General features: G+C 37.4%; 2 protein-coding genes across 2 annotated transcripts in view; both read left to right on the top strand.

Moving 5' to 3' along the window:
- Positions 1–10,658, top strand: part of LOC149198900 (putative disease resistance protein RF45) — a 48,000-nt gene extending 37,342 nt beyond the window's left edge. Inside the window, exons 4-6 of the mRNA XM_089402204.1 lie at positions 8,952–9,109; positions 9,195–10,195; positions 10,282–10,658. Of these exons, the coding sequence (XP_089258330.1) occupies positions 8,952–9,109; positions 9,195–10,195; positions 10,282–10,560 (1,438 nt within the window). The 3' untranslated portion in view covers positions 10,561–10,658. The remainder of the gene's footprint in view (positions 1–8,951; positions 9,110–9,194; positions 10,196–10,281) is intronic.
- LOC149198899 (uncharacterized) lies at positions 10,574–14,008 on the top strand. Its single transcript, XM_089402202.1, has 4 exons — positions 10,574–11,647; positions 11,780–12,370; positions 12,480–13,043; positions 13,261–14,008. The coding sequence occupies exons 1-4, from the start codon at positions 10,625–10,627 to the stop codon at positions 13,918–13,920; spliced, it is 2,838 nt and encodes a 945-aa protein (XP_089258328.1). The 5' UTR covers positions 10,574–10,624; the 3' UTR covers positions 13,921–14,008.
- Positions 14,009–14,628: the final 620 nt, after the last annotated feature.

Raw genomic sequence — 14,628 nt, 5'->3', positions numbered from 1 at the left:
TGAAACTTGTTGTGAATAGAATCTTTGTTTAAGATTATACAAGATGACTATGTTTTTGCAAGAAAATCTAATTATGTCATTGAATTTTTGTAGCAGTGTACTTTTTTGTACAAGCTCAGTTTGAGGACATTAAAGAAAATTTGAATCAATGCATGATAGGCATTATATTGCTTATGATTTCCAAGATGGGAAGTCAAGTTTGTCTTCAACAAAGGAACTTCAGGATGAAGTTGTTTGAGCCATGAAATATGGGTTTAAAGAGAATATTCATATCCCACTCACTAGTGTTTTTGTTCCTACATCAACAATAAGAATTTTTCCTCGATTCTTGACAGGACGGTAGGTATTCACAAAGAAGATAGGCGAAGTACCTTCATTGGAGAGGGCACCAATTGAAAACAAAGCATTATGGATTGAGTTCTAGGTAAGTTTTGATTTTCAACCTCATTTTATTTACTAGGAGAAGTAAAATTTTGGCGTCCAAAAGTTCCTAGTGGGGAGGTACGATCTGGTGATCAAATTTTAGCTCAAAAATTAAAGTGCCCAAATTTTTTCAAAATTGACATCAAGTGTAAATGTTCATTGTTCTGAATCCAACAACAATCATTTCACCTCAATCCGATATCGTATGATCAAGTTATCGCGTCCTAATAGTTTGTCCCAATATCTAAAAAATTAGTAGGTTTGCTGATTGGGCAATTGACTGGGCTATCGTACTGCTAACATCATCAGTTGACTTGGTATGTATGGACCAATGAGATCATGCCAAGTGGCAGCCTCGTATTGGTAAAATTTTATTAGGTCGATTTGTGTGTGGTGGACTAATTAGGGTGTGCCATGTGGCCCAACCAGAGGCTGCCACATGGCACCCCACGGTTGGCCAAAATTTTGGTATGGGTCAGATAGGATGGGTAGGATTCGAACCTACGACCTTACATCTAGTAGCCTAGCGCCTTGCCACTGCGCCACAAGGGTGATTCTTACCCCCACAAGGGCCTCAAACCTATTTAAGATTTATGAAGCGCATATATGGGAGGAGGGGCTAGGCGGTTAGCCCTGACCCCTGGTCGTCTGCTCTCCATATGACCATGGCACAAAAGGGTTGGGGATCGGGGACTAGCCCCAATCCCTAGTCACCAACCAACCACAAGATCACAAGTGCACCGAAGTAGAGCTCAATGGAAAAGGGCTTAAGATTAACTCTAGCCCTTATCACGGTGACTTGCATATGACCTCATCGGTATAGTGGATCGAGCTTAATAGAGAAGGAGTTTGGGATATCCCTAGGTTCCAGTCGTATGGGTGCCATAGAACCTTGGCAGAGTGCTCACTGGTAGGGAGTTTGAATGGGGGCTAGCCTGGGCCATATGGCCACCAACTTGACCGCAACGCCATGGAAGGGGGCTCGGAGGTAAGGACGGGCTGTTGGCTCAGTCCTTGGCCCTGTGGGCACTAATAAGACCACAACCCCGAAGTTTAAGGGGCTAGACCAACGGGGGCGGGTAGTTAGCCCCATCCCCCATCCGCATGGCCCATGTGGCCATAGTTTCTGCACTTAAGAGTTATTGGGAGATTTAATTATCTAACAAATTGCACCTTCGATGGGTGAAATGGTCGCCTCCATAACATAAAACTTGGAGAAATTGTAGCACTATTATATTGTTTATCCATTTTGTAGGACGGATAATAGAGAAGGAGTTTTCAGAGCTTGTTGGAGCCATAACTTGGTGATTTTTTGGCCTTTTGGAGCTCAAGAAGAGTCCAGATAGGGTTTTGGACATTTTGGATCCAATGGTGACCTCTATTTGCTGATTGGAGCACATCTAAAGAGAATTTTTGCAGGTTCAAGTCCATGGATGTATGGATTAATCAATGTTTTGGAGCAGTTCTTGAAGGTGTTTTGGAGGAGTACTTACCTTCAGATGTTTACTGCAGCAGCTGTTACTTGCAGGGTTCAACTCATTTATTCTTTTCTCACTATGTCTTGTTGAGGAAATATTTCTTTTGTATTTCAATGTGGAATTGAAGTGCTTGTATGCTCATGTATGCTCATTTTCAGATGGAGTACAAGGTCTTTGTAGGAGACACTTTTTATTGTTGATGGTTTCATGACTGACTGTAGGTTGTCATGCTGTTTATAGTGAGAGTTCTTTGTAGTAGAACATTTCCTTGAAGGGGAAACTAACCACTTGTTTTATTAGCAAACTTTATGCACTTTTTTCACTGAATATATGGAGCGGTCTAGTTATGTTGGCAGGCCCAAAGATGTAGCCCAAGAGGGGTGAACTCCATCACCAAACTCTTTGTTGTTGCTCTTCATGAATGCCTATATGAGTTTGATGATGAGATGTTGCTTATGTTTTAAGTTTACATGAAAAACTAACTCATAGTCCTTGAAGAGAGCTTTGAAAACCTATTTTGTCATAAGACTCATTTTTCCTTGCAAAACATCAAGAAGAATGATCACTTTTTAGGAAGGAGAAGTTCTCCTCCAATTTCAGATCATATGTGGTTTGATGCCTTTACATTCTATTGGTGGACATCTCTACTACATGACCTTCATTGATGACTTCTCAAGAAAGACATGAATATATTATTTGAAGCACAAGGATGAAGCCTTCGAAATGTTCAAGGAGTTTAAAGCTTTGGTCGAAAATCAAGCAGGGAAGAAAATCAAGGTATTAAGGTCTGACAATGGTGGAGAGTGCATTTTGAACGAGTTCATCAATTATTGCAAGAAGGAAGATATCAAGAAAGATACAATTGTTCCTTATACTCCTAAACAAAATGAAGTAGTTGAAAGAAAGAACAGGTCTATTGTAGAAGCTGCTCATGCCATGCTCCACGATCAAAATTTGCCAAAGTTCCTTTGAGGAGAAGCAACAAATATTTCTGTATAGGTTCAACATAGGGTGCCTCATCAAGCATTGGACAACAAGACCCTTGAAGAAGTGTTCACAAGTGTCAAGCCTGATGTTGGCCATATTTGTATCTTTAGATGCCATATATATTTCCATGTTCCAAAGGACAAAAGAAACAAGCTAGAAGCCATGGGAAGAAAAGGTACATTTGTTGGATATTGTGAAAATTCTAAAGCTTTTAGAATATATATTCTTGGTCAAAGGTGTTGAATAATCTAGGGTAGTTAGCATTAGATAGATTCTTCTATACTTGATAACAATTTGTGAAATGATTTTGCCATTTATCTTATCTTAATCTTCTTCTTATTCTGTGTGTGTGTGTTTACTTCATCAAACTACTACCAAAACAAAGAGACAAGAACACAAGAAGTAGGCATTTTTCCAAGTCCAAAATCTCTCTCTCTTGGAGAGAGAAACCCGCACATAATTCTTCTTATAGAGATTCTATTTGACGAACACCAAGACCATTATACTCTACCCTCTATGCCACTCCAAGAGCAAGACACAAATCCTCTTCCTTTGTTACTACTGAGATCATCTTCATCATTGTGATTTCACTAAGGTCATCATTATTGCATTACAGTAGTATCGTTGCTGCACCTTCAACTAGATGATTGCTACACCTTCACTGAGATCATCACCATGTCAACTAGGTCTCTATACTGACCTTGTCTTCATCGAGATCATGACTGTATTTACATGATTACTTCTATGAGAGTATAGTTGTACTTAGAATGTATGCCAAGACAGAGAACATTACTGTAGGATCACTGAGGTTCTTATCATTACAATGAGACTGTGACTGTGAGTATGTCAAGAGTGTATCATCCTCTTCATAATAGATATGCTGAGACTGTGTGTTCTACTGTGGGATCATCACGATCCTTAACCATGCCGAGACAGTAATACTAAGATCCTTCTCAACACATATATGCAAAGACTGTTGATATCCACTGAGACTGTGTTAGTATTCTTCCTGCACCGAGATCTTCCTACATCGAGATCTTCCTACATTGAGACTGTTTCAGAGACATCCGAAAATGTGTCCTTCTATAATGCGGATTGCAGACCCCTATACTTGTCCGAGATTTCAGAGATCCGAGTTGCAGAGAGATGTCTGAAATTTCTTAACTTTAATTCTGAACTTACACGCCTATTTATAGTGGTTTGACCCACATATTAAGCCAACCTGTAAGTGTGAACATATGTTTCTCTATTTGCAATCTGACATGACTTTTATTTAGTTCATTTGTTGGCCAACTTCATCCTGAGGATTGTGCTTGTCTTGGAGGGTTGTTCTAGACATTTGGTTTGACCCATATACATTACACATAGCCTCATGAAGAGATCTTCAATTTTCTTTTGACTCTTTGACTTTCCTAGACCTATGGAATGAGCATGAAACTCATTCATATAATTTATAAAAATAATAATTCTTTTTCTTGACAAGTACAAAGATCAAAATTACATTGACAAATACCGAACCTAGTTACCCTTTTCTTCAACAAAAGGAAGGTTGAAATTAGTAGGGATGTAACGTTCAATGAAGATGTTTACCTTAGGAAAGTAAGGGACCTTCCTCTGACTCCTCCTCTTGAGAAGAAGAATTATGATATGGATATTATAGATGGTCCTTTCATCCCTGAATCCGAGACAAATATTTTTGATGATCCCATGGAGCCCATGGATCCCTTAGATCCTCCATGTGATCTTCCTTCCAGGAAAAGACCACTTTGGATCCATGACAGATTACAGGATGATGAAATATGAGTTCCCGTTCAAATATCATTTAGAGAAAGGAAGAAGCCATGCAGATACTCGAGATATGTTGTAGCCATGAGTATTATGATTCAAGTCAAACCTACCACCTTTGAAGAAGCCATGAAAGAACAAGTTTGGAAGGATGCTATGGCCAAAGAATATGAATCAATTATGAAGAATTATGTATGGGATGTTCTGCTGAGATTGGACGAGAAATCCGTGGTGACTTCAAAGTGGTTATTCAAGATTAAATATGGAGTTGATGGTAGCATTGAGAAATATAAAGCAAGGTTCGTAGCCTAAGGATTCTCCTAGATAGAGGTAGAAGATTATGATGATATATTTTCACCTGTGGCTCGATATAAAAACATTCATTTGATAGTTTCTTTTGTTGCTAATCAAGGATGGAGGCTTCATCAAATGGATGTGAAGACAACATTCCCCCATGGCATGTTACAGGAAGAAGTGTACATTGATAAGCCATGGGGATTTGAAGTAGAGGATCGAAAGACACATGTTTTCAAGTTGAAGAAGGCATTGTATGGTTTGAAACAAGCCCCCAAAGCATGGTATGCCCACATAGACAATTATTTGGTGACGCGGGGATTCACAAGAAGCAATGTTGATCCCAACCTATACTTCAAAGTAGTCCAAAGTATGTCGTTGATTTTGGTTTTATATGTTGACGATCTATCCTTGATAGGTAGTAAGCCCCTAATGATAGAGTGTAGGAGGGAGCTAGCCTTTGAATTTGAGCTGAAGGACTTTGGATTCATGCACTACTTTCTAGGCCTTGAGGTGTGGCAAAAGCCTAGTGAGATTTTCCTTTCACAAGGAAAATATGTCATGAAGTTGTTGGAGAGATTTGGAATGACAAAATGCAAGTCCTTTCCCACACCGATGGAAATGAATTTCAAGAAATTATGTGGAGAAGCTGCAGGACCCAATTTGGTGAATCCATTCAAGTATAGACAATTGATTAGGGCTTTGATGTTCTTAGTGAACATCCATCCAGATATATGCTATGCAGTAAACAAATTGTGTCAATTCATGACCGAGCCTCTCCATGCACATTGGATCACTGTCAAACAAATTTTGAGATATTTGCATGGGATGATCACCCTTGGTTTGAGATATTCTGCCGAAGATGTTCGACTTCATGGATATACCAATGTTGACTAGGAAGGAAACATTGTCGACATGGAGAGTACATCTGGATGTTGTTTTAGTCTTGGATCTTCCATGATATCTAGGATGAGCAGGAAGCAAAATTATGTAGCATTGAGTACTCGCTGAGGCAGAGTACATTGCCGCTAGCATGGCTAGTTGCAAAGCAGTTTGGTTGAGGAAGCTCTTTGGAGAGCTATATGAGCAGGTCCTAGACACTACAATGATATATTGTGACAACAAGAGTGGGATATTTCTCGCAAATAATCATGTATTTCATGACAAGTCCAAGCACATAGAGATTCAATATCATTACATTCGAGACATGGTGCATAGAGGAGCCATTAGACACCATCATATATCAACAAATGAGTAGATTGCAGATATTCTCACCAAGGATTTTCTGAAAGGGAAGTTCTTGGTCTTCAGAGAGAAACATGGACTAATGGATACGACCCCTTCTGATAAGGGGCATCACCGATCAAGAACACTGAGATGACTCTTCCCCGTTGCCTGAGCTCCTAGTGTGAGGAATTGAGATAGAGGGCTCCTAGGCTTGAGGGATATTTGGACAAAAGGTTCGTATATGTTGCTCCCCTATCTGTTACATAGGGCTAGAGTTGTTGCTCCCGTATCTTGGTCTTTTCATAATATACCCCAGTTGGCATCATACCCACTAACTAGGCTTGTTGGGATTACTGCTCCGTATTTAGCCAACGGGTTGAGAGTGTACTTGGGGGTGTACAACCCAAGTTGATTATGATGTAGGTGTTCTACTACATGACTCTTGAGGGTCATTGTTGGGAATATCAGTTGGCAATAGGATGGGTTGAGATGTGCTCCCCTATATCACCTATTGCTAGATATGGGGTTGAAGGTGTTTTTCTCCCACATGAGATTCAGGATTGAGATATGTTCCTCAATGTAGTTTCAGGTTGAGATGTGCTCCTTGATATTCTTCTCAGATTGCGATATGCTCTCTAAAGTTATAGAGAGTGGTAGCTAATGCTCCCATATTCTTCTTCTTCAGATTTGAGAATGTTTTAGCAGATAGAGTTGAGCAGAGATGGGACATGATATGACGACGGATACACATGACATGATGCAGTTGGAATTTGTCCCTAGCTGAGAGGGAGTGTTAATTTTGCAACTCAGTGATAAATTCCAACCATGGGACTAGATTCCTCTTTTCGAGAGGACCATTTTTTACTATTGAAGCACTCAATTTGGACCAGGGAAAGTGTTCTTATGAAGAAAAGCCCACATATGCACATTTGGATAGGTCGGCCCTAACAGGAAATTGGTCACCCTTGGAAGCCTATAAATACAAGTGACCTCAAGCTCATTTGGACATCACCAAGCATCATCTTCTTCTCTTCTTCATTGATTTGTTCGCACAGGTCTGAGGTTGGGTTGAGGAAAGAGGTTCACATAGGTCCAAAAATACAAGGTCTGAAGCTCGCACAAGTTCTAGGGTTTTCAGTCACCACTGCAGGCTCGTCAAAGGAAATTTTCGGCTATAACCGCAGGCTAGCAGGCTCAAGGGTGCAATTGGAAGGTCCCAGCCGCATGCACACCTCTTCCTCCATGCGGTTGGGCTTTAGGGCTAAATTTGACCGCAAACTAGAAAAGTTGTGTTTGATATATATTGATGCTGGAAACATAATTTTGAATGTTATTGGGTTATTTTCTTAGATGATTTTGTATAGGGCTCATTGTACTCTCTGTTGAACATTTTATGACAATCTAATAGAAGAATAATTTTCAAAAGGTTTTCCTCCTTGTGGGGTTTTCCCCTAGTCTTTGACCAAACTCGATGTCTCTTGTTGATGTGTTGATGGTCTCCTTTATCATTGCATTTATTGTTCTATGTTCAATCACTGTTAATGATTGGAAAGATTAATTTTTATTGAAAAGATTGCTAATTGAAGAATTGAATTGGGCTAAAAGTAATTGAAACGACATAGAGCAATGTGAAAATTAACACTTTGTCCGTTGACCCTCCTTTGAATTTTATCTCTTCAAAATTGATTTTTCATCAACTGTTATATTTCTTCATGTTCTATATCATAATTTTAGTTCCAAAAATCTCTAACATTATGAACAACTATGAAAATCCACATTAGCTTATTGAGAAAAGTTATTAAAAATAAAGTAATGATTGATAAAAGCTATTTAAATTGAAAATAAGGAAGGAAAATATTACTCAAAAAATAACATAAAAGTAAAAAACTAAAATAATAATTTGAGTGAATATTGTGGATTAGAAATTAAAAAAATAATAAAAATAAAAAACTATAATTAACATGAAAAGAAAAAACAATATATTGAATAAATAAAGTAGTCTAAAAATGAAGTAAATTGGCCTAGAAAACAATGGATTTTTAGGCGAGATTTTGGTAAAATGGGGTAATTTTTTTTGGAAATCCCAAGTACAAATTTCAAGCTTCAAGATTTTGGGTGCTTTGGGATTTTTGATGGTGCTGAATCCATCTCCACCATCAAAAACAAAATTCAAACACTCCTACCATCAAATTTTTTAGGACAAAAAATCCCCGGATTTTAATCTCCCCACTAATTTAGTTTATCACTAAACAACTTCCTGTCATTTATTATTTGTTAATATAAAATATTAAAAAACTAAGTTTTTAACTATTATTTATTAATATAAAATATTGAAAAATTTACTTTTAATTTTAGTTTTGTGAATTAAAATATTTTTTATTATTTAATGAAATTTGAAAAAAATTAGATTTCAAGCTTTCGTTATCGGATCAGGTTCTTGAGTGGTTTTCCAGATCACATAATCCATTTCTTAATACTCCACGTTTTGGAACACTACATTTTATAATGATAAAATAATAATAATTTATTAATATAAAACTTAAAAATATAAAATGTTATACGAAAATATTTGATAGAGACAAACCTGCTCAAAAAATTATAATACAATAACCTGCACATTACAACTCAAACCTTTACTCATCATTAAAATTTACATCACGTCATCTAAAAAAAGTCCACGTGTTCCATAATTAATGGATGACCATGTCCAATAGGCAGAATCCAGTGTTTTAATGGACTTTCCTTGACTTATTACAGGTTTTTCAGAACCCCAGTAGACAAGGAGGATCTGGATAATTTTAGACGAGACATAGATGGTATGTACAGGCAAATTAATACCCAGATGGGTATTTGTATTTTAGATGCCATTGGCCGCGAGAAAGCCCCTCTCTCCAGAAGATATCCGGATCATGCAGGTGAATATATGATTGAAATAATTTGTTTATTTTAAATTCGTTCTTCCCACAAACATGGATCTGATAATTAATGCCGTTGAAACAGTTGGAATAGAGGAGTCGGTAAAAGAAATTATCGATCTTTTGGAATGGGCGAGTGACAAAAATGCCATTGCAATTATGGTGCATGGATTCGGCGGAATGGGTAAGAGCACCCTTGCAGATGCCGTCTTTTCGTTCGCTAACATTCAAGGATGTAAATATTCTAAAGTTCAACTCTTCGAAAATATCGATTCAAGTCCAAAGATAGTAGAATTGCAGAGATTGATCTTAAAAGATTTGATGGAAGAAGGAAAGACGGTTCCAGATATTAGAAGTGGGCGGGATGGACAACTAGAAGTGGGCAGGATGTTAGAGGAGGTGCCCGCGTTTATCTACATAGATAATGTTTTGGGGCAAGAGGAGCTTGGGCAGCTTTTGCCCAAGGATATGAAAAAGGCGAAGAAGGTGAGGCTGCTTCTCACTGCACGTGATATAGATGTGGGCAGAGCGTTAAAAGTGAAAACAATACGCTATGCTATGAAAGGCCTTCATCACACAGAAGCTATGCAGCTTTTGGGGAGAGAAATCTATGATGATGAGACAGACTACGACAGGGAGGAGCAAATAAATTCTACCCAATTGAATCAGATTGTACAGTCATATGGCGGAATTCCAAAACTTTTGGAACTGGTAGGAGGATTCATACGAGAAGAAGAGGATAAACAAAAAGCTTATAGAATATTGATGAAAGAAAAAGAAAAATGGGACACTGAAATTGGGAAAATAGAGTCCTACCTCTTTGCATACGACTATCTCCCTGAGATATCCAGAGATCCATTTCTGGACATTTGCTCCTTTTTTAAAGGATGGGACTGGGACACAGTGGCAGATATTGTGGGAGAGATTGAATTGAAAATGCTGGAAAGTAGATCACTTGTCAGCAGAGGCACAAATGGGGTTGTTGTTGTACACGATGTCATTTTGTCAATCGGTCTGAAAAAGACAGAGGGAGTGAGATCCACATTCACCAGTGGAAAGCAAGTTGAGGAGCTGCTAAATGAGAAGGTATCAAATCATGAAATTAATTTTGTTCCATAATATGTCTCTATCATTATGATAACTACTCAATTCTGTTTAATTATATCATGCAGGAAATTCCAGAGATCAAAGGTATATGGCTGAGTGAAAATAATAAAGATCTATTAGATATATCAGCATCAAAATTGGAGTTGTTGTGCAGTTCGATAAGAGTTCTTGCATTGGGGAACTTGATAAAAGTAGAGGGCAAATGTAGTCAAACATTTAAAAAGTTGGTTTTTCTACAAGCTGCAGTTCCCCATCTTCCCTTTGATGTGTCCCAGTTAGAGGGATTGAAATATTTGAAGTATGAACCAAGGGATTTGAATTTCCTCGAGGCAAGTCTCTTTTAAATAGTTAGTCCAATATCTCTTTCTTCAATTCTCTTTAAAAAATGAAGTTGTGTTCAATTTGATTATGGTTGTCACAAATAATTTGCAGATTCCCTCGAGTGTTAGCTGCGTCGAGTTTGATGGAAGGTTACATTCTCATGCCTTGGAAATCTCTTCCGGCGATCTTCAGCATCTCGGGAATTTGCGGATACTTAGATTGACCCACTTTGTAGCGTTGAAAAAATTGCCTGAAGACCTGGGTGATCTAGTACGTGGTTTGCAAGAACTGACACTTTCACATTGCAGATCTATACAGGAGTTACCAGCCTCAATTTCAAACCTCCAATCTTTAAGAGTAATCAGAATGGAGTACTGTTCGAGTATAATGCAATTGCCTGAAGATTTTGGATCATTGATTTCTCTGGAAAAACTCAATTTGCAGGGTTGCAAGAATCTAAAAGTGCTTCCTAGTAATTTTGAGAAACTCACAGCATTGAAATTATTGGATCTATCCTATTGCGAGAGGCTACTAGATCTCCCTCATGGCTTAGGAAACTTAACATCACTTGCTGAATTAGATTTGAAGGGATGCAGCGAATTAACAAGTATTCCAGAAAGCATTGGAGAGCTGAAGTCGTTGGCCTCCTCAGTGGATATGTCTGGCTGTTCAAGCTTAAAAGAACTACCTAATGAGTTCTGCAACCTCTCCTTTATCAGAGTTCTTTCATTGGAGTGGTGTAGCAATTTAGAGAAGCTTCCAGACAGATTTGGGGATTTAGTAAATTTATGGAAGCTGAATTTAACTGGGTGCAAAAACCTTGAAGATTTGTGTAATGACTTCCACTGCCTCCACTCCTTGGAACGTTTAGTATTACGTGGGTGCCACAGTTTAAAAGGACTCCCTGAACATTTTCAGTGTCTTGCCTCATTGCGACGATTATATCTAGATGATTGCCTCTTGTTGGAAGGGAAAGAGATGGACAAGGTGGTGAAGATAAAAACATTACAGTTGGTAGACATCGGGCAAAGCGAAATGTTGGTGAAGAGATGGGGAGAAATTGAAAGAGAAGGCAATCCATTAGGGTCTTTTACAGTGTTGACAGGACAGGTTAACATAACATCCATCCATCCATATCGATATACCGATCGTGTTATTGCATGTATTTTATGTGAACTTTTAAAATGAATATAGAGTGTGTTTTTTTTTTGAATTTTGTACTGATTTCAGATTTCTGTTCAGGATTTGTCGGAGGACCGGAAGGCGACTCTAGAAAAGGAGTTGTTAACAGAATTCGACAGCCTTCTCAGTAATGGAGAAGGAGAGCCATTCCATCTGTCTCACCATCTTTCTGCAGACTCCCTCTTTCTTGTCATCTTTGATCGGCATGACGATTTTGATTATGATTTCCCGTGGCCTTTATTTGAAGAAACGATAGATGAAATACAAACAAAATTTGAAATAATTTATATTGGCGGCAATTTTAATGAGTTGCCTTTGAAAGTCAAGGGTAAAATTGTGGGCCATAGAGAGCATGACGATCGCACTTTGGATGTGTTCGCGAAAATGCTCTGTGTGTCAGATGTTGCAGATCTAAATATAGATGATCCAGGTGATCCGAACCGTTATTTTGAGATGAGAGCGAAGATGGCGGGAGACGAGAAGGATTATCGTCCTTGCTCGAAACGCTTGAGAAGCCCTGCAGTGGAGGAATTTTTGTTGGGTAAGTGTAGAAGTTACGAGAGGTTGAAGGAACTTGAAGCAAGAAGTGGAGAGAGTAATATAGAGTTGTTAAGAGAATTGTTTCCGACTGGTATTAAGTTCTCACAAAAGGTATTAAGTTCTGACTTCTGTGATATTTCTTTTTTAAAACAGAATTTACAAATTTCGCGTCACATTATTGACTCTCTCTACTTTATTTTGTTGACATTGATAATTGTAGGGCGCTTCAAATGAAAACTCCAAACCTTGTAGCTGCGGAGCGGAAGAATTGAAAGGAAAAAGGATTTTGTTAGACATCAGGCCTCTTCACATGTGTTATGATATTCGTTTGGGGTCTTTGATGGAACTGTATAACACAAAGAAAGAGGCATTGAATTTAGAAGTTATATCAATTCCACTTGTGCAGCAAAATACAAATAGAAAATTGGGGATGCTTGAGCAGTTTTCAGGAGATGCTCCGTGGTTGGTCCTTCAAAATCCATGGGGTTTAAGCAGAGCAGTGAAGTATTTCCTCATTAAAGGGTGTCTACCGGACCAAGAATTTCAAGTATGGCTTAAGGAGAGTCCCATAATGTATATGAGTATAATCACGGTAATAGAACCAAATGGGAAAGTGTTTACAGCTGATAAACCTGTACTGCCTTTGCTAGATCGGTGGGGGCCAAAGGCTTATCCCTTTACCGTGGACAAAATTAAAGAATTAGAGGAGGAAGAGTGGTCTCAAATGGAGACTACGTCTACTTTACAGCTTCTTTTCTACAATCAAGAAAGCGTATGGCATAAGGTGAGTAGTCCATCATTGTTTGTTTAAAGTTTGATAGATTAAAGGTTGTCTTGTTATATATATATATATATATTTTTGGGAAGGGGATGATAAATTAAAGATTAGTATTTAATTTATATTTGTTTTTTAATATTGTTATTAAAAATAGTAAGTTAAAAAAATTTAAATAGATGATTTATTATTGTTTTAAGATTAACATTTTTCCTTATTTTGAAAGGTAAAAGAGGTTTTGCTTCAACAAAAAATGATATGTTTATTTGGTGGAGATGGCTCTCAAATTGGAATATCTATGAAGGAGTTTACACTTTTTTTAAGGAATGTGTTAATAGAGTTTATTGATGACATTCATATAATTTATATCAGTGGATTTGACTTCAATGAGGAAAAAATATCAAATCTCACAGATACCATTTTCGTTCCTTATTGTCCACTACCAAATCCTGAAATGCCAAAAGTTGAGATGGAGGAGATGCCTTTGTTAAATTTGTCGGAACATGAGGCTATAAGATTTTGGACACACTTTTATTCTTTAAAAGAAATGGTGTCTAAAAGAGATGGCAATGCCAAGCTAAAAAGTTTCTTTGACTCTATTAGTTATGCCTTTCCATGGATGATATTAATAGATAAAGATGGGGAACTAATTGTAGAAAATGGGCAAGATATGATTTCCCTATATTCAAAGAGTATGGAAGAGAAAGCCAAGAGATTGATGCAAGTCTTAATCAAGGGCTCCAAGGAGGAAAAAGAACAAGCATTGTTAGAGTTTGATGATGATGATGGTGATGATGATGCTGTTGATGATGATGATGATGATGTTGATGGTGATGATGGTGATGATGGTGATGATGATGGTGATAATGATGATGATGTCTGCTGAGAAACAAATTATTTATTTTCAGTATTGTGAACAAAGATGATGTCTTTAATGCTATGTATTATAAATGAGCTACATTTTATTTATTATTTTCAATATGTTTTCTCATTTTCTTCAATATAGTAATGTTCTTTCTTATCATTAATTTTTATTGTTAATTCAAGGATGTGTTGTGGCGAGTTAAAAGTATAAGAGAATCATAATCAAACACATTATTTCTTTGAAATAAGACATAAATCTATTCAAGCAAACCAAATACCCATTAATCCCAAACTAGTTTTAAACTATGGAAAAAAGAATAAAAAAATTTAAATTATGCATTGATTTCCATATTTTTAACTAGTTGTATCAGAATGACAATTAGCCTTTTCCCAACATGGATAACCTAAAGAGTTACATGTTCTAAGATCATATATATTCCAATGTATTATCCAAGAAAAATTAACTATTGGTTTCTCATGAAAGATGTACAGAATGAACTTCACTACTCCTTAGGGCGCCTTTGCTTATATCACATCCTACGCCAACATATGTTTTATGTATCTATAATTTTTTTATACACAAACTACTGTCATAAGTTAATATGAGGCTATGGCCACATCTCCCAACGAGTAGTTCTCCTTTTAATAAAAGGGGTAAAGATTCAATGGACTAGACCATATTATACCACCATTGAAACCTTGAAGCGAAACTATGAAAAGGCATATTTTA

The sequence above is a fragment of the Pinus tabuliformis genome, chromosome 2_1, assembly GCF_031772625.1.
Source record: "Pinus tabuliformis cultivar Carrire ecotype Pingquan chromosome 2_1, CPIR1, whole genome shotgun sequence".
Lineage (NCBI taxonomy): Eukaryota > Viridiplantae > Streptophyta > Pinopsida > Pinales > Pinaceae > Pinus > Pinus tabuliformis.
This window is presented reverse-complemented; position numbering and strand designations above follow the sequence as displayed.